This window comes from Lagopus muta, chromosome 6 (genome assembly GCF_023343835.1).
Source record: "Lagopus muta isolate bLagMut1 chromosome 6, bLagMut1 primary, whole genome shotgun sequence".
Classification (NCBI taxonomy): Eukaryota; Metazoa; Chordata; class Aves; order Galliformes; family Phasianidae; genus Lagopus; species Lagopus muta.
The window spans coordinates 43004559-43030100 of NC_064438.1; the positions used below are offsets into that span (position 1 = coordinate 43004559).

Here is a 25542-nt window from a genome sequence, read left to right on the forward strand (position 1 = left end):
CAGCAGCTGAAAGAAATGGATTGCAGGTTTAAACTAAGCCACTTGGAATGCTCTCAAAGTTCTGCTCTAGGTACTGAGGTCCTATATTTTGATCTATTTTCCAGATTCAGGAGGTAAGTCATGTCTGCTTTCTTCCTAATGGTGCAATTCCAAGTCAGTACTAACATGACTTGCGTAAAGTTCAAAACCTGATATTGAGCCAAACTGAAGTTGCTCTAAAACTTTCCTTCAACTATCAAAACCAAGTCATAAAGTAGCCTTAATTGTCTGAAGTGCCTTCTTTTGTCTCTAATTTCATATAATCTATTGCCTTCTCTATCAAATCAAAATCTGAAATTGTATACGACTACTCTCTTAAGAATGAGAAATTTCAGATTTCAAAACTAAATGATTCAACACATTTGGCTTATTAGTTCTCGCTACTGTGTTCCTCACTTATTAATGATGATAGCTTTCAGTTCCAAATGTACTTAATTTTTGTTTGTTCTTAGGAGCTTGATTTGCCTTCTCCCATTATCTTCCCCCCCCCCCCCAAACATAATTAAGTAGCTTTCAAGACTGTTTGGTTTTTTTTTAGGTGAGATTACATTTTGTTTTCCTTGAGACAGTTCTCTATTTCTTTTTCTTCTTTCAAGAGACCTCAAAACATGCCTGAAATTTTGGTTAGCCCTAAAGTGGTCATGCAGATGGACCAGACGGTTTTTGTAGGTCCCCTTCTAGTGGCTGTTCTGCATTGCTGACTGTAAAGATCCCAAAGATACATGTTTGCTGCTAGCCACAAAGAGACTTATAAAGACAACTAAACTAGAAAATAAATCCAAGTAAACTAAAAAATAAAAATAAATCCAAATACACAAAGAAGTTTTCCTTCCAATTCCTTAGCACTGCATAATCACAGAACAGGCTTTCCCCAGCTCTGGATCAAGTCCTTTAGCCCACTTTTCTTCTCTCCAATGTTTACAAGCACAAGGCTGTGACCAATCCCTCTGCATTCCAGCATCCTTATAAAATGCCCTATCATGTCACATCAGCTTCTATCTTCTGAGAACCAGCTACAAGGTCCCAATGCCCACTGACACAGGCAGCCTGCTGCCCTCTGCACAGGCTTCAAGCACCAATCTTGGTGGCAACAGTTAGCAAGTTACTACAGTAGCACTTAATGTAAACAGCAAATGAGGCACAATAAGAAGCACCATCACAAAGACCACAAAGCTGCCATCTTGAAGTATGCCTGCAGCTAGCTGATTGCACAGAACATTCTCCAAGTGGTCCTCAAGAACAAATCTGCAACTGAAGCTGCACATTCTCCTCACCATTCTTGACCACTCCCTGCTGGCTGACCACATTTTACCTTGCAAACCCCTGAGCAGTTTGTCAGGGAAAAACCAGCTGCCAAGTTGGCAGCAACAGGCAGAACAAGGCTGGTAGTTTTGTTTCTAACATTCTTCAGCTTCCAGCCCCTGCCCCAGCTCCCAGCCCTTTTACAGTTGCAATGAGGTTCAGAAGAGAATGAAGAAACAGGGAGAGCTGGAGCTCCGGCTGTTGCACTGTTGCTCTCAGTCTTGCCCAGCTGCAATCTACCCATCAATTTTTTGCTGGTACTCCACCACCCACGTGGCATTTGAGATTTATCAGGACAAGAGCACCAATGACAAATTATCAGTGGAGAGGCACAGTTAAATTAACACAGGTGGAGGAGAAGAGGACATGATCAGAGATGATACTACAGGGATAAGGAACAAAACTTGATGGCCCACATATTTCTAACATCAGATGAAGGCCTACAGAAGATCGTAAGGATGTAAAATATTGAGCCTAGGATTTTGAGGGGAAAACTCATAAGAGGCTGGAAATGGACTTTGTTCTGGCAGTCTGTGTTGGACAGACTATGAAGGAGCTCTTAACAGCCATCCAAATTAAACTGATAAAAGGCAATCTTAAAAGAGAGGCAGGAAAAAAATCTTACTTCAAGTAGTCCTTCATAGACGTGTTTAGAAAGGGAAAGAATTACAGCTATAGTACAGCATATTACAATTGATTTCTCCGGCCAAGATTTAAATATCAGATACCAATTTTCACACAAAATAGGCAGAGAGGCAACAAAGTGATGATACAAATCAGGTCTTGTCTCATTTCTCAGATGCAATTCCCCTAAAGTTAAAGACGTTACTGATAAGATTTCCCTCCACACTCATGGACCACATTCACAGAGTATTTGATCCTGCAGAATAGCAACTGCATGACTGGCAAGGCTTTGCTAAGAAGCATTAAGCCAAAAAAACCTGCCAATAGTCTAGTTATCAACTTCTTTAAAATAAATATTTGTTATATCTTGATATATAAAATATATCTGAGTCTGTGGGACAAGTAGCTTGTAGAGTATATAACAAACATCTTTGGATCTAGGAGAGCACAAAAGTCTGGCTCATAAACTTTTTTCCCCTCCTCTTCTACATGCAAACCTTCCCATTCCCACTAGAACTACCATGCACACAAGATGCTTCCAAGAAGAGATGAGGTTTATGTCACATATCTGGTATAAGAGAATGCAAGAGGGGAATAATATCAAATCTGCTGACTGACCTAAACAAATGGCATCATTAAAGCAACACTGACTTACACAGACAAAAAGAACTTCATGTTCCTATCAGAATGCAATTGTGAGTAGTGCTGATAATCAGTTACTTCTATTCCCTTCCGCGTTGCATGAAAAAATAACCACACTGATTAAAATAACAGGTTCAGTCTGTAGCGCATGGCTATGACGTGATTTAGACAAATAGCTGATGAAATCTTCCTCCCTTCTACCTCATTTACAGTTTTCAGGTCTTCACCATCACTCAGGTGTTTTTCTTTTTCACCTCAGCTACCCTTGCAGGATAGAATAAAAGCACTCCTGCGAGAGGTGACAGCAGGTCCATTTAAAGAAGCATATGATTGGATGTATTTTACAATCAGGAGAGAAATCTGAGTAGACACTTATCCCAGCTAGTCCCAACTCTGTTAAAAAGTTAAAATGCACAAAATATAGAGTTTGGAAATTTCATATTCTCTCTGAATTTCCTATGATGCTGAGAAAATAATTCATATTGCTAAGAAATTCTATTTTTGCAACTGGTGATATCCCAAGCCTTGTCAATTACGAAGGTTACAAAATTCTCACTGTAGTCCACACTTCCAATATAGAGGCTAGCAGCCTAGTCAAGCAGCACAGCAATCACCTCTCTTCCACTGAGAATAACTTTTATTCACAAGGCAAAAATTGGAGTTAGACTTTTAGGTTGTGGGCAAGGCACTCACAATGTGAGCAAATCTGATTTTGCTCACAGAACTAATTTAATGTTTAAGTGCAACAAAAACACTAAATTAGTCATGAAGATCATGCATATCCAGCAGCTTTCACCAGACATGATTGTGACCCAGGCCTCTAAATACAGAAATATTTAAGCCCTAAGGAATCAGCTGTCTTATTTTCTGCTTCATCAAATGATGCTTCCTTTTGATCAGTCATAGAAATATAATTTGCCATTATAATAATTAAACATTTATTAAAATACTATATATTTAATATATGGTTTCTTTCAGTAATAAAATATGGAATACTCTTTTCTCAATGATATTCAGACCCCAAAACTTAAAGCAGAAACATTCATGCTCAGAATAGATCAACGTACAGTACTAGATCAGAAATAACATCTGTTGATTCAAAACCCAGGCTCTTACTGTGATACTGTACATTGACTAACAATTCCCTTTTTCCATTTATCCACGTTTTTCATTTTCAACATCTGGCAGTGAGTGAAATACAAACCCGGATTACAGAAGTCAAATCTAATGGCCTCAGCATATTTCTTACAGTCTATCTTCTGACAGACTCTAGATACTTGTCTTTCAAAGACAGATTACTCTGTGCCTTGGATCAGCACCATTTCTTAAGCATGCAGGGCACAGTAGAATATCACATTGCAATCCTGGGTATTTCATGCCTGGTACTTCATGCAGCGTCCTCTTTGCAAGTCTCCATGTCTCCCTCAATGAGGCATATGTACACATTTCCAAATAAATAAGCTGTATTTTCAAAAAGAAATTAAATATAAGATATAAGAAAGAGCTGACACTGTGAAAATTTAAAAAAATGTTTAAATGTATAATGCTCTGAATACAGAAATACAAACATTTTAATTTAGTAAATCTTAACTGTTCATATTGACATCTGGGCTATTTTGTTGCAAATATTTACTTCTTTATATATTTCTTTATATTCTTTACATATATATGCATATATATATATGTGTGTGTGTATCAGAAAAACAAGCATACATATTCAGAGATTCAAATTCTGAGCCTGAGCTTTATACAGTTATGGATTATCCCTGTCCACTCCCACATGCTTTCAGATAAGAACAGAACAGATACGTACCTGCAGTCATCCCCTCCTGCACTGACCACATATCTGTCTCCACTTGTAAATCGAATGTTGGTTAAGTGGGCAGAGTGACCTAAAAATCGTTTGTGTTTTGCCTGAAAAAAAAACAATGAAATGAAAGAGTCTAAATATTCTGTGTACTTGTAAATCAAAACAAGTAGGCATGCGTTTATCTACCTTTTTATTGCATCATACAGTCATATAATTCAGAATGCTACATAGGCTTTTCAGATGTGACAAATCTCCTGAAGAACCACCACTGAGCTGCAAAGATAAAATTATCTCCAAATGAGACAGCACCTACAAATTTGGAGCAATGCTTAAGCATTAACATAAAAATACAAAATATATTTTGTCACGATAATTGTCTAGAAATTTTTCATATTTATTTATATTTATTTTGATATTTATTTTGATATTTTTTTTATAATTTCTAATATTGAAAAGAAATGACTTTCATTACAAGTTATCAATGCAGTGCAGTCTCAAATCCCAAAAATGAACTATGCCAGTATTACTGACAAATCTATGAACACTTCATCCATGGAAATACATCAATGGGACTAAAACTACCAAATGTTTTCCTCATCTGTCAAATAGAGATTGGAGGTGCAGATTAAAAAAATTAAGAAGGTGCTACTTTAAGGCAGCCTGGCAAACAGTATTAACACCTATCAGAACTTATAGCAAGAGTCACAGTACAAAATGGAAAATTAGGAAGAACTGAGATTAAGCGTGCTTATGAGACTGAATTAAGGTTACAAAGATGCATTACAAAGCTACAAATTCAGAGAAGAAAATATTTTTATAATATCAGCAGTATTTTATTTATTTATTTTTTAATAGCCATGCAAAAATCAGGTTCTTACAAATTTTTCAGGACACGGGAAGTCAAACAGTTTGACCATGCCAAAATCATCGCCTGTTACAAGGTTGATTCCCGAGTGAGAGACACAGGCACAGTTCACATCAGCTTTTTCAGCATGTCTGGACCAGATTCCAATTACTTCATCACCTAGAACACTGAAAAAGAAGAGAGAGACATACTTCTGGAAACTGCAGGAAAAGCAATACAGTAAGGGAATAGTAAGCAGCTCTTATTAATGTAACATGTTTCAGAAAAATATTGTTCCTACATTTTATTCCTATACATACAAATCTCATATAAAGTTTATTCCGTAATTAATGTTTACATTATCATATAAATGCTTCTGAAATTTATTGAGTGCTGTAATTCCCCACGTACTGTGTCCCATTATAACACTAACAAATGGAAGGTGAAATTAGCAGCACAAATACTGCGCAGTGAGGTTTCTGCAAAAAAATTAAGAAAGGACAGAATGCTCAAAGACACTACTGGGACGAATAAAATTTAGCTATCAGAAAACAGTTTTAAAATATACATTGTCACAATGTTTGTCTGTAACATTTTCATATCATATCATCAGATGAGAAGGCTCCTTGTGTCCAGTGAAGGTTATTCATTAATGGAGTGGTGGGGGAGGGGACTGAGGGCAACGAAGAAGAAATATATATCTTATGATTCCAAAAAGCACATTAATAGAAAACCTCATTTGCAAAACCTTTTCAAAAGTTTCTTTTTATTCAACTGTGCATACAATGTATGTGCATACTTTTAAGAACGTAAAGAAAGTAGTACTTAATGGCTTACCCAAAAAGAAATCCAAAGTTAGCTCAGTATTCAGAGCCCTTTGAAAAACTCACAGTTTTAGTCTGGTCTTGCAACAAAATATTACAGGATTACTACTACTACAGATTAACTACTACTACTACTACAGATTAACATAATCTATGTGTGTACTTATTCTCAACTGTTGACTGAGGCAGCGAAACAAAAGCAGGCAAGCAGCTCAAAATAAGGCAGAAGAAATCAGATTTGCATAATGTTAAACAAATGATTAAATATATAATAAAAATGTTATATGACGTGATACTTAATGTAATTTCTAAATCAATTTTTAGTTAAATGTAATAACTTTAGGGTTTTAAAAATACTTTTTTGTACAACTTTTAATATGCAAATGTTATTAGGAATTTTAGTATACAGTTACAATCAGTGTGATCCTGTGAGTAAAACTCAAATCATGTCTTGTACTGTTTCTTACTGTTTTGCAAGCGTATCCCCAAATCATTCTTTTGAAACAAAAAATGTAGTAGGCCAGTTAACTTGCATAGCAGAACGAAAAACTACTGAGCCCACTATAGATATGATCAAAGGAAGTTAGAGATGATACATAACAAACAGAAAGGCAAACTTTGGAGAGGTCAGTTTTTGTTACCTTGGCCAGTCAAGCAGCTCTTTTTCTACCATACAAGCTATTTACTTTGTTTTGCCACCCAGAGCTTATAAGATAAGTTGCCAAAGCACGTAGGTGCATTAAAGGAAAGTATGTGAATGAAGAGACGAAATACACATTTAAATAGCAGGTACTTCTCCTGGAAGTTACAAGCATTTTAACAGGTGTATATCTGTGAATCATTTACCTTGTCCAAGTAGCCCAAGTTATTTTGTCAATCACAGCCTGGTCCACAAGCTGTTTTCCTGAAGGCACTTCATAGACTTGCCTTTTGTAAGACCCAGTAGATACCTTACAGATGAGCAGAGAAGAGTTAATAGGGATTTAAAACACATGGGCTTGTTTGAAATGATGAAATTATAATTCAAAGGGGCTTTGCATTTTCTTGATTTCTTGATTTTCTTGATAGTACCTCTAAAATTATCTATTGATAAAACATCTTGCTCAATGAGTTGAAAATAATAAAAAAATCTATGCAAGTATATGGCAAGAGTGAGAAAGTGTAAGAAATCTTCAATTTTAAAATGTCTAATTAAGAAAATACAGTTGAAATACTTCACATTCGGCACATAACATTCATTCTCTCCATATATTGTGCATGCTGTTATGTATGTGTGCATGTCAATAAATACCATAAAATTAACTTCTATCTTTAACACCGATAAGCAGGTATTTCACTCGGTGTGGAGAGGCAAAACCAAGCTCATGTAATTTCTCTTCTCAGATATGAGCAAAATACAGAAAACAAAGTAGGACTAATTTATTCTGATTTTGAAAAATGTGTTCCGCCCTGTGGCTGGGAGTTCTACCACCCTGGTTTTGTTGCTGCTCTGGGAAGGGCAGAACTGAACATAAGCATAATGATGGTCAGGGATGTGAAGATTCACAGTTCCCTAAGGCTTACTAAATGATGGACTGTACGCTTCCTCATTTAAGAGGAAGCATCGAGAAAATGAAAACACATTACAGTGATTTTGAAACATGTTTTTCCTTTTTGTGCTTATTTCTTGCGTTTAATATCCAGGATAACTATTTTTGTAATCCTTGTACCACAATACAGTAAGTCTCATGACAGGAATCTCCTACTCCAACATTTCATTGCAAAATGTAGTAGTTTTCAAAGGAGAACACGCCTACACAGCATAAATACATTTGCTATTCAGTATCTTGAACAATTAATGACTGATACCTGGAGATAACAGCTATCTGCAGAGAAGTCCATCTGGATCACAAAACTTGGGATATCCTTGCAATAGCTGACTCGATTTAGCGTGGGGCCCAATGTCAGGTCATAAAAATCCACTGCATTCTCACTGGAACCAACTGCTAAATAACGAGAATCTGGGCTAAACCTGAGAAAGACATTATGAATACATAAACTTATGATTGCTTTTAAGACAGGTTTGATTTCACAGCAGATTCTAATACTTGAGATGCGTGGGAAAAATTGCATTTCATGCATCTGTTACTCAGAATAGGAGGGATTTTTTTTTGTCTGCTAAGCAAAACAACTTGTGAAACTAAATTTTGGAGGCATGCATATACATTGGAATGTGGCAATAATTCTGGTGGAGCTGTCATATATAAGTGAGCAAGGAACATCTCTGGAATAATTCAGTTCATTGTCTCATCATCATCATCATCCCAATGTAAAAACAACTGTGACACACCCTCAATGACTTTGACTCTCTAAGGCTATACTTACAAGACTACAAGATAAAAAAGTGAAATGATTTAAATAAAGAAACCTCAGATCTTCTAGATGGAACTTACTAAATAAAACCACTTGAAATCTAATCTTTCATCTGTACAAATTCCTCACAGTAACATTAGTGTTATAAGGGAATTTCCTGATTTCTGTTGTCTTCAAGACATAGCCTTCTGCAAACTCTACCTTTCAGTGGGGGGTTCTCCTCCCTCCCACAGCAGGATGCCTGCTAGTCTCCAGAAGTTCCTTTGAGCCAAACATGATTAGTTTATCTTACAGAAGGAAAAGTCTTGTACTCCTTTAGGGGACTGACACAGAGGCAAGTTCCATGGGTTTTCACAATTCAGTCGTGCAAACCTCTGATTTCATTTTACCTCCTACACATTGTCTTACCCTGCTCTTTCTTACACCTCCTGATCTGCCCTGTGGTTATGATAGTCTCTTCTTATTTTTGGCTTACTTTCTCCTTCCTCTTTCATTTTAACTAATCTTGAATTCTTGGCAGTATCACCTGAAACCCACTACTATAGAAGGCCTGGTTTTGATTGCTTATTATTTACTTTTAAAGTTCATGTAGTTCATCCTTCCTTTTTACTACAGGTACAAGAATAATGACACCAACTCATGCATGCACTGATTCCAGCACTCTGAAATGTTATTGCAATCCTCCTCAGAAAGTACTCAATTAAATTATATTCTTTAAAAATCAAAAGAATAGAAATGTCAAGGATATTACGGCATACAAATTCATTGCATTTTCTAACCTGATATCTTGGATAGCTGATCTTCTATCTCTTTTTTTCCCCCAAATCTTCAGAGAGGTCACAAGCAAGATAATAAATTCTCCATTTTTCATGCCAATAGCTACCATATCACCTTCTGGGCTGTAACAAACAGTACGAGCTGCGTGTCCTAAGCTGACTTTGTTCAGCATCTTCTGTGAAGGAATAAAAACGCAGAAGAGTAAATGTTTCTTTTTGTTCTTATTTCAAAAGTACTTTATGTTTCTAATATCACATGAATCTTTCTCAGAGTAGATTTAAAAGCAAGCTTTGAGTCTGCAAAATCATCCCAAGTCCAGGATTCTTTTTAATTTTTCTCAAAACAACTGTTTTTCAACACCTACCTTTTCAGCAATATCCCAGAGCCGTACTGTGCCATCTTCTGCAGCAGAAAGGAAAAAATCTCTGGAAGGATGTGTTGCTAGGCCCCAGATTGGTCCATCCATATGACCATTAATTAAAATGTTACATGCAGCATTTTTTTCTCCAACTTCAATTATTTCAGCATTTCTTGTGCCAACAAGAATTTTTCCCTTAAACAGTAAAAGAATCATCTCTGATATAACACATTAACTATTTCTGATTAACATTAGTAAAGATATAAATCAAACCTATACTTACGTTAAGAAAATCTGCTCAAATCAACTAATCAAAGCTAATTTACTTTTTAAACTCAGCTATGATCTACTGAAGTAGAAAGGAGTACACAAGTGGTAGCAGATGACTTATTGCTTGCCAGTCAGATATTTGAAAAGTGAAAAAAATACAAAATAGAAGTCTTTGTTAGTCTACAATCAAAATATATAATGAACATTAACCTAATTTGGACTAAGATCTCCTGAAGTAGATTTCTTTTTCCTGTTTTCAAGTCAGTTGTAGATAACTTGCAGCAAAACTTTTCATTTCAAATACCAATTACTGGAGAGAGAGGAAGGGATGTGCCATATTTTTAATGCTATAAATCAAACCACAAGTTGTAAGCTTAATTTCAAACACATGATGATTCCTTTACCTTGCCCCTACAAACAGAGCGAACGCAGTCAGTTATTTGCCCTGTCTCCAGTCTGAAGGCACGACATCGTTTCAGTTCTTGATCCCATAGTTTAACAGCTCCTCCTTCCTTTGATCTATTATGAAAGTATGAACAACTGTGAGTATAATGGCTGGCGCAAAAAGGACAATTAATATAAAAGAAATATATATAATTTAATGTAATTTACTGTAATCGATGCATTTGAGTGTTTTAAATCATTAAACATCCATTAGTTTTTACTGAACAAGTGAGGCTCTATACTGAGCCTGCTAGCTAAGCAAGAAATACTGATTCAAAGTCCTCACTGTACTACTTTACAGAAAAAGCTGAAAGATGGTCACTGCTAAGCCTGCTTTAAATTAGTAGATCTTGGAGAATTTGTCTAGTCAAAGGAGCAATTAACTATATGAACAAATTGCCATCTTATTATTAGGACTGACTGCATTTATCAAAATATGTTCCCTGTTTCCCTCAACTGCACATCTTTTACTACATTTGCCATGAAATACATTGCAAAAGATATAGGAGAAAAATCATGCAATGTTAACTACATGAGATAACAAACTCAAGTGTTAATCATCAAAGCACAAAGTATTCCTGTCATTTTCAGGAGAGCTGGTATTCCAGTGAAAAACACAATAGAATCAAAACAGTTTTCAAAAATGAGTTGATGTTTTAAAGCATTATAAATCTGGCATTTCCAGTAGAGCCAGGACATATGTTTAACTTGTCTTCAAAAAGAAAATCTCTCCTAACAAAAAATGTAATGTTCCATAATGCTGAGCAACTTGGATTATGGAAGAAAATCTGACAAAGAACTTCAAAAATTTTCATCACAGTTACTGCTGGTGTACAATTATCATTAGAAGAAATAAGAAAATAGAATATAAATTGCTAGTACTTACAACACAATATATTTTTTTCCTGATATAACGGTTTTGACAAATGATTTGTTATTACACTCAAAGAGATTGGATCAAAAGAGGCTAATGAACTGCAATTAAGAAGGCCAAGGTGGAACTAAAGACACAATTTTCCTGAACACAGAATTTGTTTTGTGTAATTTCAGTGCTTCAGTACTTGAATACATACTTGAAGCTCACAAAGTAGTGGCTTTGGAGATAGTAGTTACTACTTAGGGTGACTACTACTCTCTAAGCTTTAATGTCTCAATCAGCTTCTCAGTGTTAGAAGGAATTAATCCAAATCTTTTTAAAGAATAAATGCGTGTGCAGGAGAGAAAAAAAAAAGAAAAATAAGATGACTCACGGCCTTTCCTTGCCTCCTGTAACAATCAGACCATCTCTCAAGGTGGTGTACATTGTGAAAACTGGTCCATTGTGAGCTTTGGCCACAATTCGTATCAACACATGATCTTTCCAAACACAAACATCTCCACTGATAGTACCTGTAAATGTCAAGTTATTCTGAAAAGAGGAAAAATATACTCAACAATTGATTCTGAGTAAGGCAGGAAGAAAAATATTCAGAAACACAGATCACAACCATTTGCTTTTATGCTAGATTTCCCTTTTTAATTTTTCCGCTTGTGTAGAGCAACCAATTGTGGAGGAGATGTAAGATACAGGTCAGAATGAGCTGTTGTATGCTTTGCTGAAATCTGATATGTATGGTTTCCTTGTCGCCATTAGGCTCCACACTGCAGAAGGAAGTGACTTAAAACTCATCCACAGTGTAATCTACGTTTTAAGTACATCAGTCGTGCACAAATATTCTTAAAGAAGCAAAAAACCAGGAGCAGTTTTGACACTTGCCATAAGTGCACCATTCTCCTATGTGCATTATGACTTTAGTAACCAGTAGGTTTATGAAGAAAGCAGTCTGTCTTAGAATAAAGTTGTGTGTTTCCCTTTATTTCTGCTTGTTTCTGAAAGGTAATTCAAGTAATTATGTCATATTTTAAGGCCATTTTCTTCAGATATACTATAAGCTAACAGGAACTGATCATTGAGCAAAACTGTTTTATTAAGTGAAGAATCCTCAAATTCAGTGTCTCGTATTTTAGTATTAGTATAGATTCAGTAAGAACACTTTCCTTGAATTGAATGGTGTTGATTTCCTACATTCTTATTAAAAGGGTCAGGGCAGTGGCCTCTGATAAATGAGTAAATTGAAGAGGACTGGAATTGAACTTGGGAGCAAATCCTGCAATCATCCTCACAACGTAACTGTTTGGCTGTTTTCAACCTTTGTTTCAGAGCACTGGAACCAACTCCTTCTCAGACAACATCAAGGAAGTTTTCAGAACTGCTCCCTACAGGCAGAATGGAGAAAACTCCAAGTTTGGCTTTATTCAGCATACACATCTTTTTATAAAATCCTCATGAGCTTTGCATCCTCAAAGAAGCTCATACCGCACTCCAGGACATTCAGCATACAGATCTATTTACACACTAAGTATATTAGTTGGTATTAATTCTAAATAAAAAAAACAGAAATGCTAAACTGAGTTTATTAAGACAACTGATACAATCATTTGCAGGATATTACAGTCGCATTTGAATTGGGAAAAAAGCAAACACCAGAGAAGAGTCAATAATTTTTTTATGCATATATTTTAAAATAGCTTAAGGTACGTACAGCTCCAAAAGCTACAGACAGCATTGTCTGCATTCGGGCATCTTCTATGGAACTCAGTAGCCCTTTTTTACTGAGAAGTGCTCTTCCAGCCAGTGTCCAGAACCTCACGTGTTTCACTCCCACAGAAACAAACTGGGTATCTGAATCCGGTCTGAATTCTGCTACAAATATACGCTGGTTATGACCAGCTCGGCTGGCAATTTTGGCGCCTGGAAAAAAAGAAAATGGACTTTAAAAATTCACTCAGAAAAATATACATTTATGGCAATATTTATTTATTTATTTGTTTGTTCATTCTGGAGAATGATGATTCATCCAAGACCACACAGGTCATGAAGAAAAGCGAAATCTGCTCCTAAATTACAATTAAGCTAGAAATGATTTAGTAAGACCTAGCACTGAGATGTAACACCTAATGAACGTGCTCTCTACTTATAGATTTCAATTTCCTCAAGAATGTAAGAAAATTAGGAGCACAGATCCAAATAAGCATCCATCTACTCTTAAATTACAAGGAATCCTCTAAAACTGACAAACTACATACAAACTACAAGAGACTAATGAGAGACCACCTTGGAAATTTTGTCTAAAGATATTTTATTTTTTTCTGGAGAAAATGCAGGAACTGACTTCATTACAAATTACTGCCATGTAATGCTCTTTTAGTCTTTTCAGGCTGATTACAATTTCGACCCGTGCACATGAAGATTCCTGAATAATTTTATTACCTGCAAAAGACATTTTGTTACCTGGCTTCCTGTGGTATTTAGTTCTTTCCAGGACATGTATTTCTTAGCTGCCACGCTGAAGCTGAATCATCTCTTACAGATTACTATAGATACTTTTTTACTGAAAGGGCGGTGAATTGCTATGCATGCTTCCACCACAAATGTGTATAACATACATACTTGACGCAGCATCCAGATAGACAAGTTGTGGAGGATCATTTGCATGAATTTGGCAGCCGATTCATAAAATTCTGAGAGATACTAGCTGATTAACAGAAATCTCTGAAGTAAGAGGAAATAAATCAACAAGTCTAGAGAATCAATTTTGAAGTCTGAGCACAGCTTTTCCAGACAGGAAGCAGATGGCTTTGTCCTAAATCCTGACTCATATAACATCATTCAGAAATACTGTAGTATAACTTAACACACAAATAATGTAGTGGCACAGAGGAGCCATACTAGTACTATGTTTCTGCAGTGTTTAACTTCTAGAGCATTATTTTAGGTGTAAAGCAAATAATCAGACTTTAGAGAAGAACAGAAAATTTAATCTGGAAGTAACAAAGATATTTATAAACGGTAAAAAACAAGCAGCAAAGGAATGACTTAATTTTTATTTTTTAAGATGAATATGATTTTCTTTAATTATTCTATTTGTAAATCAGTGAACAATGTTGATCTTAACCCAGCAGCTCTATAAGCTCTATAAGCAGTTATTAAAACAGATAAGTACTTTTAGTTTGCTGCTTCTTACAGGGCATAGAGCACAGCATTTACCACAACAATTTTCTATCTACTGATATTTTTATGTTACAGTTGTCTTTGCCTCAACTCAATATACTTCAAACAACATAAACACATTCTACAAAAAGAACCACTTTCCTACCTTCCTGCCACTTCCAAATGGTAATGGTATGTTCAGGATCAAGCCCTACAGAGAGCAGCAGTTTGCCAGTGGCACTGAAACTGACTGAGCAAACTCCCTTAGAATGGTAGCACCGCAGTACTGATAGCGTCTGTTTGTTCATTGCATCCCACACATGAATAGAAGGAGCTGTAGCTACATAAACATATAAAAAAAAGTTAATTAGTGCACATTTTTACAGTGTGTAATGATTTGCTCTCTGAAATACATATTTTTTAATAAGACAAAAAAAAAAAATTCTTATCAGACAAAAAGAAAATAAGAAAAGAAAGATTTTGGCCTCCCTTTGAAAACCAATTTCATGCGAACAGGTTCCTTAAGCCAGGTCTAAAATGTTGGTCTCATTACACTACCAGAGATAAAAACATTGTTTAATGTTTTATTGGACTTACAGAGCTCTGCAAATCTTTTAACGAAAGCTATCTTCTCCTGTTTTTATTCTAGAAATACTCAGCTCAACATGCTATCTCAAGCCTCTACAAATAGTAAGTAGACAATCAGGAACATAATTTCTATGTAGGGCTTTTGAACAACTGATAGATTCTGAGAAATCAGTTCACAGTGCAAGACCAAAATCTCCTTTTCTACAAAATGGCCATCTGTCTGAAATGCATGCTCTCTTGGGAGAACATCGAGTTTGCTCACTGAAGTAGAACAACTAGGGTATTTAACTCAGTTTGTATTGTTTAGACTGCAAGCTCTGCAGTTAGAACCATCTTAACCATCTTTCCATACTACTGACGTATAATGTATTTCTAATATGATAACAGCTAGTGTATTTTTCCAAATGTAATGCCTTCTCTGCAGATCTTACAATCCAATTGTAGTTCATCATCTCTGAGAAGCGTCCAGGGCATCTCCAGGATGACAAGAGTCTCTCTGAAACTTCTTTCCTTCTAATCTCAAAGAAATCGGCAGATCTGGACGGTTATCGGTTGCTATCTAAGACCCAAATTCATGGAAAAACATTTACTTCAGCTCCTGACTATGTGTCTGTAATTAGCTAAATCTAGCCTCCCAGAGGCACTCATATAATGAGAAAGAGTGTGCACAGGGACTTAGGTAAAATTTTAGTCACAAATATATCTTCAATAAAATGAAATAAATCAATACCAAGACATTATGAAACTTAATTTGCCAGTCTAGCCTATGACAAACATTGCTGCTTCAAAAACCCCTAAATCACTGCAGAAAACAGTATCTAGAAAAGTTATTGAGAGAAATGGTGCCAAATATCCATCAATAAATTTCAAGTGAAATAATCTGTATCTTTATAATGAAAGCAACCAGCAGCTTGGATTCCAGACTAATGGTTCCATAAAGAAGAAAAAATAAGAGTGTTGGTTTCAGGCAGTTACAACAGAATTTAGTAATATACACAAGCTCAAAGCAAAGTTGCAATAGGAAAACAGGAAGTGAGAAGGAAAGTCTCCAGGCATTATATGCAGCAATTGAGATATTCTTTTACATTAAAAAACCATATCATCACTGCTTATTATATACAATTTAAAAGTGTAGGAAAAGGTACCTATATTCTTCCTCCCATCCTTAGAGCAAGCACAATTTGGCATATTTGAAAGAAGTCAACACATATTAAGAATGCCAATGTACATCTGTTCTTCAAGGAACAATCTTTAGATGCACATGAAGATTATTTTACTCTCTAGGTAGACATTAACACATATTTATGCATCTCTGAAGATATGTCATAAGACAATTATGGCTGCCCAACAATGAACTCAGTCACACATGATGGTGATGATTTTTTAAGGTTACATTTGAAAAAACACACACTAATAAAAATAGCTCAGTCAAGACTGTCAAAGACCCAAAATGATACATTAAAAACTAACACAATAAAAAACATTTTGGATAAGTGGTAATACATGCATGACAATCATACATAAATGTGAAAGGTGATTGCTTTATTCACTCAGTCACGTAGGCCTCCTCAATAGAATTTATGTTGAAAATGTGTAATTAAAACTCTACTCAATTAAGTATCTAAAAAAACTGCTAATGGTCAGCCCCAACATGCCTATAAAACCTGCAAACATCCAGAGGAATGCTACAGTAGCAGTATGCATTAGAACTCACTAATTACTGGGCAATTGAAGGGAATGTGTTACAACAAAATAGGCATTGTGTTCTAACATTTTGATTTTTAATGTTCTAATATCTACAATTTGCTGAAATACTGTTGTTTATATTCAGTGCTAACAGTACAGGGTTTTAATAAATTAAAATGAATTTATGTCATTTATTGCTCTGTAAAATTGTAGATGGCTACTAGATAGGCTAACTACACCTGAAGATGTTAAAATTTTATTTCCCTTACCTGACATATCTGCTGAGTCTCCTGTAATGGAAAAGCAGCAGAAAAATAATTAGATCAGAAATAAGATAAGTGCTAAAGAAAATATATGCCATATTTAGTGTAAATTCTTAACACACACTTTGATGTCATCTCCTTGCATTGGAGCAGCATCAACACTGCGTTTCATGTTAAAGATGAAAAATTACTGATAAATAGTGGTCACACTGGAAATATGAATTAGTAGAGTGGATATGTTTTTATTTCTATTTTGAGTTACAACACAATTAATTTTATTTTGCTGTATGAGGGCTGCTCTGAAAGTACTGCCTCCTACTTTGTTATGTTGGTCCACAACATAAGAGGTAGATGTTGGTGGTACAGCAGTAGTGGCTGCATCTTCCCATCCTTATTCTGTTAAATTTTATTGCCATGTGACAATGGCAGCAGAAGGGCAGTGAGGCAATGGGTGTTGTGTCTCAGCAGAGGTGGCATGAAAGACAAGCCACATTCCAGGCAGCCATGCACACCCATTACACCATGACATGAAGAGCATCTCTATCAGCTTGCCCACACAAATTGGTAGATTATATCCAGGGAGCTGAACATCAGCTTCAATGTACTGGAAACAATGGTGGCAGTGTTGGAACATTGCAAAATATACAGCATAGAGTCCCCTAAATGTTCACACAGGAACAGAAAGAACCCTGTATGCAAGTTTGTCAAGACCTTTTAAACCGATGCAAGTCTGAAGGTGACAGCTTTCTGGATAACACCATTACTGGTGACAAGACACCACTGTGAACTGGAATCAAAGCAGCAGTCCATGATGTGGCAATACAGAAATTTGCACTAAAGAAAAGGCTCAAGTGAGGATTTTTATGAGCATAACATGCAGGCTCTTGTTCACTGCTAGTGAAAATGCATAGCTAATGGTGGTGACTACGTTGAAAAATAGCTAAGAATTAAGAATACAAAGAATTCTTTAGTTAGTTTTCAAGTGTCATCATCTGTTCCTGATTTATATCCCATAATACACATTATGAATGAACTGAAATTGTTCTACTGGTAGTTGATGTAAAAATGACTACGGAATAAAAAACCATTAAGGGTCCCATACTTCTTCTTGGGTAAAATGAACACTGAAGAAAGTGATTCATGCAAAGAATAGATTTTCACAATATTAGTACATTATTCCCATATATTCTACCCTACGGAATAATAAACAGGGCTAGAGTAAGAAATCTGCTGAAGAAGTCCTAAGACAACAACAAAAAAAATCTATATTCTAGCAAATATTCTTTGCAGTCAAACCATAGGCAAAAATGTGCAGAAAACTATTTCTGGATAAATTATTACAATTTCTTTAAATTGATGAGGAGGAAAGTCAAAGAAATTTAGTTTAGCTGTTAGTATCATTAGTGAGTCAGTTTTAATGAAATACACACTTAAGAATCCAAAAGATGCATGAAAGAAGGTAAGAAGCTCTGCCAAACTGACCAGACTCAGATGTAAAACTAGGAAAAAAAAAACCCACGGAAAAAAAGAAACAACCAAGCTGTTTTTGATTAAGCAATGATCTTTTTGTGTGTTCTATGCACTAAGGGAAATAATGTATGCTTCCACCTACCAAAACACAACTGCAAGTATGAAAATAGTCACTATGTTCTAAGACTACAGAAAAAAATTATTTTCATCTGAAAAAAAGGGGTCTTAGTCGAGCTATGCAAATATAGGGTGGTATGGCTTTTTTTGCCTTCTTTGTTGTTGTTGAGCTCATAGATTAATTGCAATGTTACCATGAAATTTCTCCCTTTTCCCTGAAAATCTAGATTTATCCGTAGGGATTATTAGGTCTTGGTTTCTGTATAAATTCTTACAGCTACGCATTATCAAAACTCTCTGATTAAACAGCCCTACACAATGAAGTAACTAGTTTAAGTATTCAGGTTTAACACAAGCTGATAAATAAATCCAGAGTAATATAATGGGGCTTAAGATTTCCCAACAAATATCTTTTTCATAATACTACAAACCGATGATAAGATTCATCTTTCAAACCACAACGTTTTTCTTTAATTTATTAAATTATACTCAAACATATAAAGAGGACAGGTAACTGAGTAACACTCATACGAACGGAGATAGCATAATCAAATACTTTTGTGAATTATCATGAACTCACAAGGCCTAAATGCATGCTCTTATGTTAGTTTCTTTTTACAAAAATACAAACATACCTACTTGGCCAGTTGCCACTATGTTGGTAAACTTGGGGTGCTGATTTACAGTGAGGCACAAAATATCATCATTATGTTCTTGGTAAAAAGATTGAGAACCTAGAATAATAAAAAAAAATAATTCAGCTTTAATTAAAACATTTACACACATACAGACATCTTTAACGTTTGAAAACTTCGTAATATTTGTTACAGAAAAGTATTATGGCAATGTTACAGTTTAGAGCTTACCCCAGAAAACAGAAACCTCTGATTTATTTTTTTTTTAATCTCAATTTTAATACATAATACTCAATAACTCTTCAGACGTTTTCTTTGTCAAGTTGCTGAAACACCACAGAAACAAATGGTATTGAGTTTTTAAAAGGCCTGCTTTATCTGAACTAAATTGCATATAGTGAATGATGTGATGTAGAGGACTAAAAAGTAAAACAAATTGAAAAAAAAAATTCAGATTTAGAAAATATTAAACCACACTGTTCAAAAGTTCTAGCTTCTAGGATAATTTTAGCAGGCAAGTTCCAGAAAGCTCACACCAAAATAATCAAATCTTTACTTTCTGCAAAATTCAGTACCCAGAAATATTTAAATACATAAAACTTGCAGAAATATTTGAATACATCAAGCTTGCTTATGCAGATACTATTTATGATCTCCACAGGAGGTATCTTTTGCAACAGTGAATAAGAACATTAGTTTTTCCACTTAAACTTATTAGATTTAAATTTTACCAATAATTTCATAAGGTCTAGCATGATATGCAAGAAGAAATACTATTCTTGAGTGGGTTTTCTCCTACCTGTTGCCACATTATACAAGATCCCAATAGATGCAGTATGATAGATAACATCAGCACCATCATTCAAATAATGCACATTGTTCCGGCAGTCCTTGCCTCGGTACCCAAACACCAGCTCCAAAATTAGGTCCTAAGAAAGACATTTAAGTACATCAATCAAAATCATAAAGCAATTAGTAAAATTTACAATGTTTTTTAGGATTTTGTTTTTGAAATATGCTCTGATGTGGTAACAGAAAAGGAGTTGAATGGTGTCTCAAACCAACAGAAACTAAGGTCTTGCCTTTTGTCAGGTTACGAACACTGATACGCAACTTAGTTCTAGCTGCCAATTAAAAATGCTGAAGTACAACCTAAAACTTCTAGAACACTGGTGGCGAAAGGTCATTTTGTACTCTAAAACAAATGTTTCGTTTCAGGTTGTAAAAAATATTTCAGTTGACATGAAGAATTGCATTTTTCACAGTTAAGTGAAATTTCTACTTCAGATTAACCAAACGTGAGTTTTTGCATTGGCTATGCACAAGAAAAAAAAACCAACAGGTGTTGGAGCCAAAGGTATCATTAATTTTGAGCTTTACTTAAAAAAACAAAACAAAACAAAACAAAACTTTTTTTTTTTTTTAAACACAACTGTTAACAGTAATAAACAATTACCTAAATAAGACAGTGCTTTTAGTGCTTTCTACATACTGCATATAAAAAAGATCAATGCGCTTTTTCTTACCTCTATAGGTCTCTTTTTTTTCCCAACATTATTTGTTTGAAGTTTCTCAGGCTGTGGCAATGCCCTACTAACTGGTGGTCTGAAATAAAGAACTGTGAATAAGAGAAGGCTGTCCGTCACCCATTCCATACTAACACAGTACCTTCTAACCTGCTACTGCATACGGAAAATGTCTAGTATCATCCTGCTTAACTGACAGTTGTGTTCATCTTTAAAAGATCCTTCTGTCAAAGTAAAAAAACACGCCTTACTTCAGAAATGTTGAATGCGCTACACTGCCTGACAATTCTTCCAACAACCCATGAGATAAAAGCAAAAACTTGTTTTTCAACAAATGGCAACTGGTAGATTTTAATTGCGTATTCTCATAGTACTTCCATCTTCCCCGTGCCTGTTTTATCTAAATACTTGACATCATCATCCCTTTTTCCCACAATTCTCAGTAGGATCTATTTTTTCTTATTATAACTGTTCATAAGGAACTCCAGGTACAACTGCCCATTCGTTCTTATAGCAACAAATGCAAGTTATTTCAACATTCAGAAGTAAATCATCACCACGCAAATGCATGAATATTAGCATTAACTTATATTCCACTGTTCTGAATAGTCCAGATTAAGAAATGTCAAATAGATATGCCTGATACAGAACTATAGCATCTTTCAGATAATGTTCAACTGCTTATACCCAAAGAAATAAATACATTTTGTTGACCAAAGTCAGACAGTTGTTTCTGTTTTGCAGGAGCAATTGTTATTGACTACAGATGAAATACACATGGCTGTATAAAGAAAACGAGAGAGACCCTTGAGAGGAACAGTTCATTTAAAACTAAAATCTAATGACAGATTCTGCGAAATTCAGATTATTTAAGCCAGAAGGCAGTGTGACAAACTGGTATCATACATAAAACAACACATCAACTCTCTTCAATACTTCTTTTAGTACGAATTTATCCTTTAATTCCATCTTTGTTCAAGTGATGTCTTTGATGCAATTAAGCACTGTACCTTTTCTAGCAACAACAGATGATGGTTTTTTAATATCAATTTTGAGCTAAAAAATACTATTTCAATTATCCAAGTACAATACCATTTTCTGAGGTGTATCATATTCTCCCATTTTCTCTGCCCAATTTGAGTATAATTCATAGGTTTATTGTGTCACAAATCAAAACAATTGTACATATAACACAGATTATATTGCAGATACAAACTGTGCTCTGAAATACTTCAGTTACTTCCACTATACATAGAAGCCTGTAAATGCCTACAAAAAAAATTTTCAAAAGAAAACCAGATGACAAACAAAGTATTGTTGAAGGTTTGTATCACCCAAACACAATCAATTTTTGAAAAACTGGCTACTGTGTGAAATACAGCCTGAAAGAGACCCTCACAATATTTAATTCAGTGACATAAATCTGTATTTTATAAAATGTAAAAGCTTAAAAATAGAAAATCCAAGTCCATGTATAAAAGAAAATATTATTTTAAACTGGATAACTAACACACTGTGTCTTTTCACAGGGAAGGCATATAGGTTATAGTAAAAAAATTCAAACTTATTTTAATGAATGAAATCCTTAAAGATAAAACGATAGAAAATTCAGGCCATGACAGAAAGTTCCTGAGTCTCATGTTTCGTACTGCATTTCATTTTTAATATTAATAAATAAGTGCAAGTTTTATGAAGAATGGAAAACAGAACACTAAGTGAAGTATAGAGAAATATATCTAGATGTAGATGTCTACCACATACAGCAATGCAGGTCATAAAACAAGTCCAACATGCTCATGTACTAAAGGTATCTTACTCAGATAGAAATATCAAAAGATAACAGGAATGCAAGAATTTTCTTGACAAATGCTTACACAAAAAAATGCTTCCTTAAGAACACATAATGTTGATTTTAAACTAAGCAAACACAACATGTACCTCTCTCCTTTCAAACATGAACATCATGAATAATGTTGAAATGTTGTAAATTGATTGATCCCATTACCAGTGATTTTGTTGGTCCTAACCATTAGATTCCTCCAGATTCATAGGAAGGAATCTTATCCTACAATAAATTAGTTTCAACATCCACTAATCTCTCGCTGTTATCTCCTCTTCCATCCCATGCTGCAACTATAAAATTGAATAGCAAGAAGAGCATGGAGCTCCAGAAATACATAACCTCACACTGTATGTTGTGCATGGAACTTCTACCTGCCTGTTACAGAACTGTGCACTCAAAAATGCCTCTAGAGAAAGAGAAATCCAAGAAGTAGAAAAAGACGCTCCTCTTACAGTTCCAGAAAGTCTTATCTGAGAGAAGGAGTAATTTCTGATGCTTATCAGATAGCATGGAAATCTTTGAGAATGGTGTCCTTTAGATTATATTGTAGCCAGTTTGGGCCAGGTTAGGGTTAGGGCTACTTCCCAGTAAAGAAAGTAGTAAAAGCTGTAAGGACATCGTTCAAGTCACAGGTTAATGTCACTGGAAGTGAAACAGAGTGGAACTCAAGATTTTTCTGCTGCTTGCACCTAGAATGTGGAATTTTTCTAACATTTGCTGTTTACTGATTCGTTGGGATAGAATAGAAGAAGTATTTCATATTTTGCAACTGCTTGTGAAGACCATCTATACTTAAAGGATTTACAGCTAGACAGACACAAATACAGGCTAATAGTCATTTTTAGCGATGTTGGTACACTAACATTTGTACATTAGCATAAGAAAGAACGAAATAAAGTTGAAAAAAGTTGGCTAGACTATTTATACTCAGTTGCAACTCTCTTAAGTAATTTTAAAAAAATTATTCAAGTACCTGTCTATGAAACACCAACTGTAGTGTTTTAGAATGCAAACTATAAACACAGATGTATTTTCCCTGTAATTAAGTTTCAGGGTGAGAATTTGTGCACTTAAAAGCAGGAATGTTGAAGAATATCAGAATACATTTTCCAAATGCTTTTCTAAAGCTGCAAAAGCTGTTTTTCATTTGTTATTTTTAAGTACATAGAGTAACTCATTTCATACAGAATATACAGTGCTCAAGTATTTGCATGTAGAAGATAGCCTGCATGCTCATATAGTGATATGCAAAAGAGGGAAGGGAGAACAGGAAAAACATTTGGGGGTGAATGCACATATGGATGAGGTCAGTTTGAATGTGTTGAAGGAGAACTCCAGCCATCTATCACAGGGGAAATAAATACCTTGATGTTGACACTTTATTTTCAGCATGAAAATAGAATTCATATTTATACATTAGCATTTCTTTTTAGGAGACTGTTTTTGTTTGATGGTTTACCAAAAAAACAGAAGCAATTTAAAGCAGCTCATGGAAAAAATACTGCTACCCACTAGTCCTGCACTGTATCTTATTTCCTATATTCATTATTGATACCATTTTCAAAGTTTTTAACAGAATAAAGGATGGTTGCCTGAATTTTCCTTCACTGTAGTCCCCATAGAGTGCGACTGATTCTTTGAGTTCCATGGTAACTCACAATGTCAGTTAAGACATTCGTTTATCTTTTGAAAATTACGGTATTATTACAGTGTTAGGAGGCATGGTTTCATAGAGCAAATTACAGCTGCTGGTACAACTGAAACATTCTCTTCCTCTGAATGTCATCATAGCTACACTTCGTATTTAGGTGACTGGCATAGAATTCAGCAACTGATTTTGCAATAGCATTCAGCACAAAGTGACTTTCACTGCCTTCCCATACATACCAACAAGTATGAAATAGGTAATGAATTTTATAAGAATGAATTTTTACAATTATTCTTGATAATATTTTCAAAGTCACTTGTGAAACTTTAGAGATCCAATTTCCATTAGAAGATACTGAAATCTGGTAGTTTATAAATAAGGTTCCTTACAATGATTAGTCATCATGATTTCACAATCTTGTGAGTAGTAAGTGCCTTTTTGTATACAACTGTGCACATATAGGTAATTTAATACTTAGATATTAAGCAGTAACTACAAACTGGCATGTCTACTTGTCCAAACAAGCATAAGAGAAGTCACATTTGAGATAGAGAGCAGTCCACTAGGAACTGGTCTGAGTACTAATCTATGTATTTTAATAAAAAATATTGAAAATTATTATTTATAAAACATAGAAAAGTTTAATGTTCCCTATAGTTAATTTTATATTGGTAGGTAAAGAAGTATCCAGTTTACTATATACAACAGAACTATAATGCATACATATAAACCTAAAATTTGTATGTAGAACATTACTATATTCTGAAGGTGCATGGAATAGCACCCAACGTGAGAGATGGCTTCTCAACGAAATGAGAAATGACAGTACAATGTGGAGTAGACAGCAAAATAAAAGCATTACCTGGAACCTCTTTTCAGCAGCAGGTAGGAAAGAGAAAAGGATTACTTATAAAGGTTTGTCTGAAAGCTAACTGTCAGTGAATAATACAATAAATAATTATTACTAATTTTCTGGTTTATTTACTTCTTTTATGCAAGGAAATTACTACTTAATATGCTGTGCATGTTTTTTTTTTTTTTTTTTTTTTTTATCAGTACAGAAAAATTCAGATCATTTCAATGGGTATTATGAACATATACTGCCATGAGAATATATCTCTTAGGAACACTTCCTACTGCAAACTAAAGAAGAAAGCAGAAGCATCACTGAAACCTCTGAAGTGTATGAAGTGCTTAAACAGTTGGCAAACACAACACTTGAATATCCCAAAGAAGGGTTTTGCAGGTTTAACTTCCTTGAAAGAGCTCAAAAATAGAACAGTCAACTCACTACTGAAGACAGATGTTCAAGTTCAATCATAAAAATATGTTGTTATACTAAAATACAATTATCTCAGCTAGTGAAAGTATGGGCGATACTGATCACTGCTGATCTATAGTTACTATATTTTTTCAGCAATTACTTAATTCAGTCTGTATTGACTAAGAT

At 34.9% G+C, this 25542-nt stretch overlaps 1 protein-coding gene across 9 annotated transcripts in view; it reads right to left on the reverse strand.

Moving 5' to 3' along the window:
* Positions 1–530: 530 nt before the first annotated feature.
* EML5 (EMAP like 5) overlaps positions 531–25542 on the reverse strand; it is a 103194-nt gene continuing 78182 nt past the window's right edge. For 5 of the 9 annotated variants that reach the window (XM_048949820.1, XM_048949818.1, XM_048949817.1 and 2 more), the window contains 15 exons: positions 20602–20680; positions 19875–20004; positions 19076–19174; positions 16860–16880; positions 14483–14656; positions 12869–13077; positions 11537–11694; positions 10247–10361; positions 9579–9767; positions 9217–9389; positions 7934–8096; positions 6932–7035; positions 5296–5449; positions 4421–4521; positions 531–4068 (listed from right to left, as the gene is read on the reverse strand). In XM_048949820.1, coding sequence (XP_048805777.1) covers positions 4032–4068; positions 4421–4521; positions 5296–5449; positions 6932–7035; positions 7934–8096; positions 9217–9389; positions 9579–9767; positions 10247–10361; positions 11537–11694; positions 12869–13077; positions 14483–14656; positions 16860–16880; positions 19076–19174; positions 19875–20004; positions 20602–20680 — 1906 coding nt within the window. In that variant the 3' untranslated portion in view covers positions 531–4031. Of the gene's footprint in view, positions 4069–4420; positions 4522–5295; positions 5450–6931; positions 7036–7933; positions 8097–9216; positions 9390–9578; positions 9768–10246; positions 10362–11536; positions 11695–12868; positions 13078–14482; positions 14657–16859; positions 16881–19075; positions 19175–19874; positions 20005–20601; positions 20681–24954; positions 24964–25542 lie in introns of those variants that run through there. The other 4 variants (XM_048949825.1, XM_048949819.1, XM_048949823.1 and 1 more) reach the window with 4 other exon arrangements.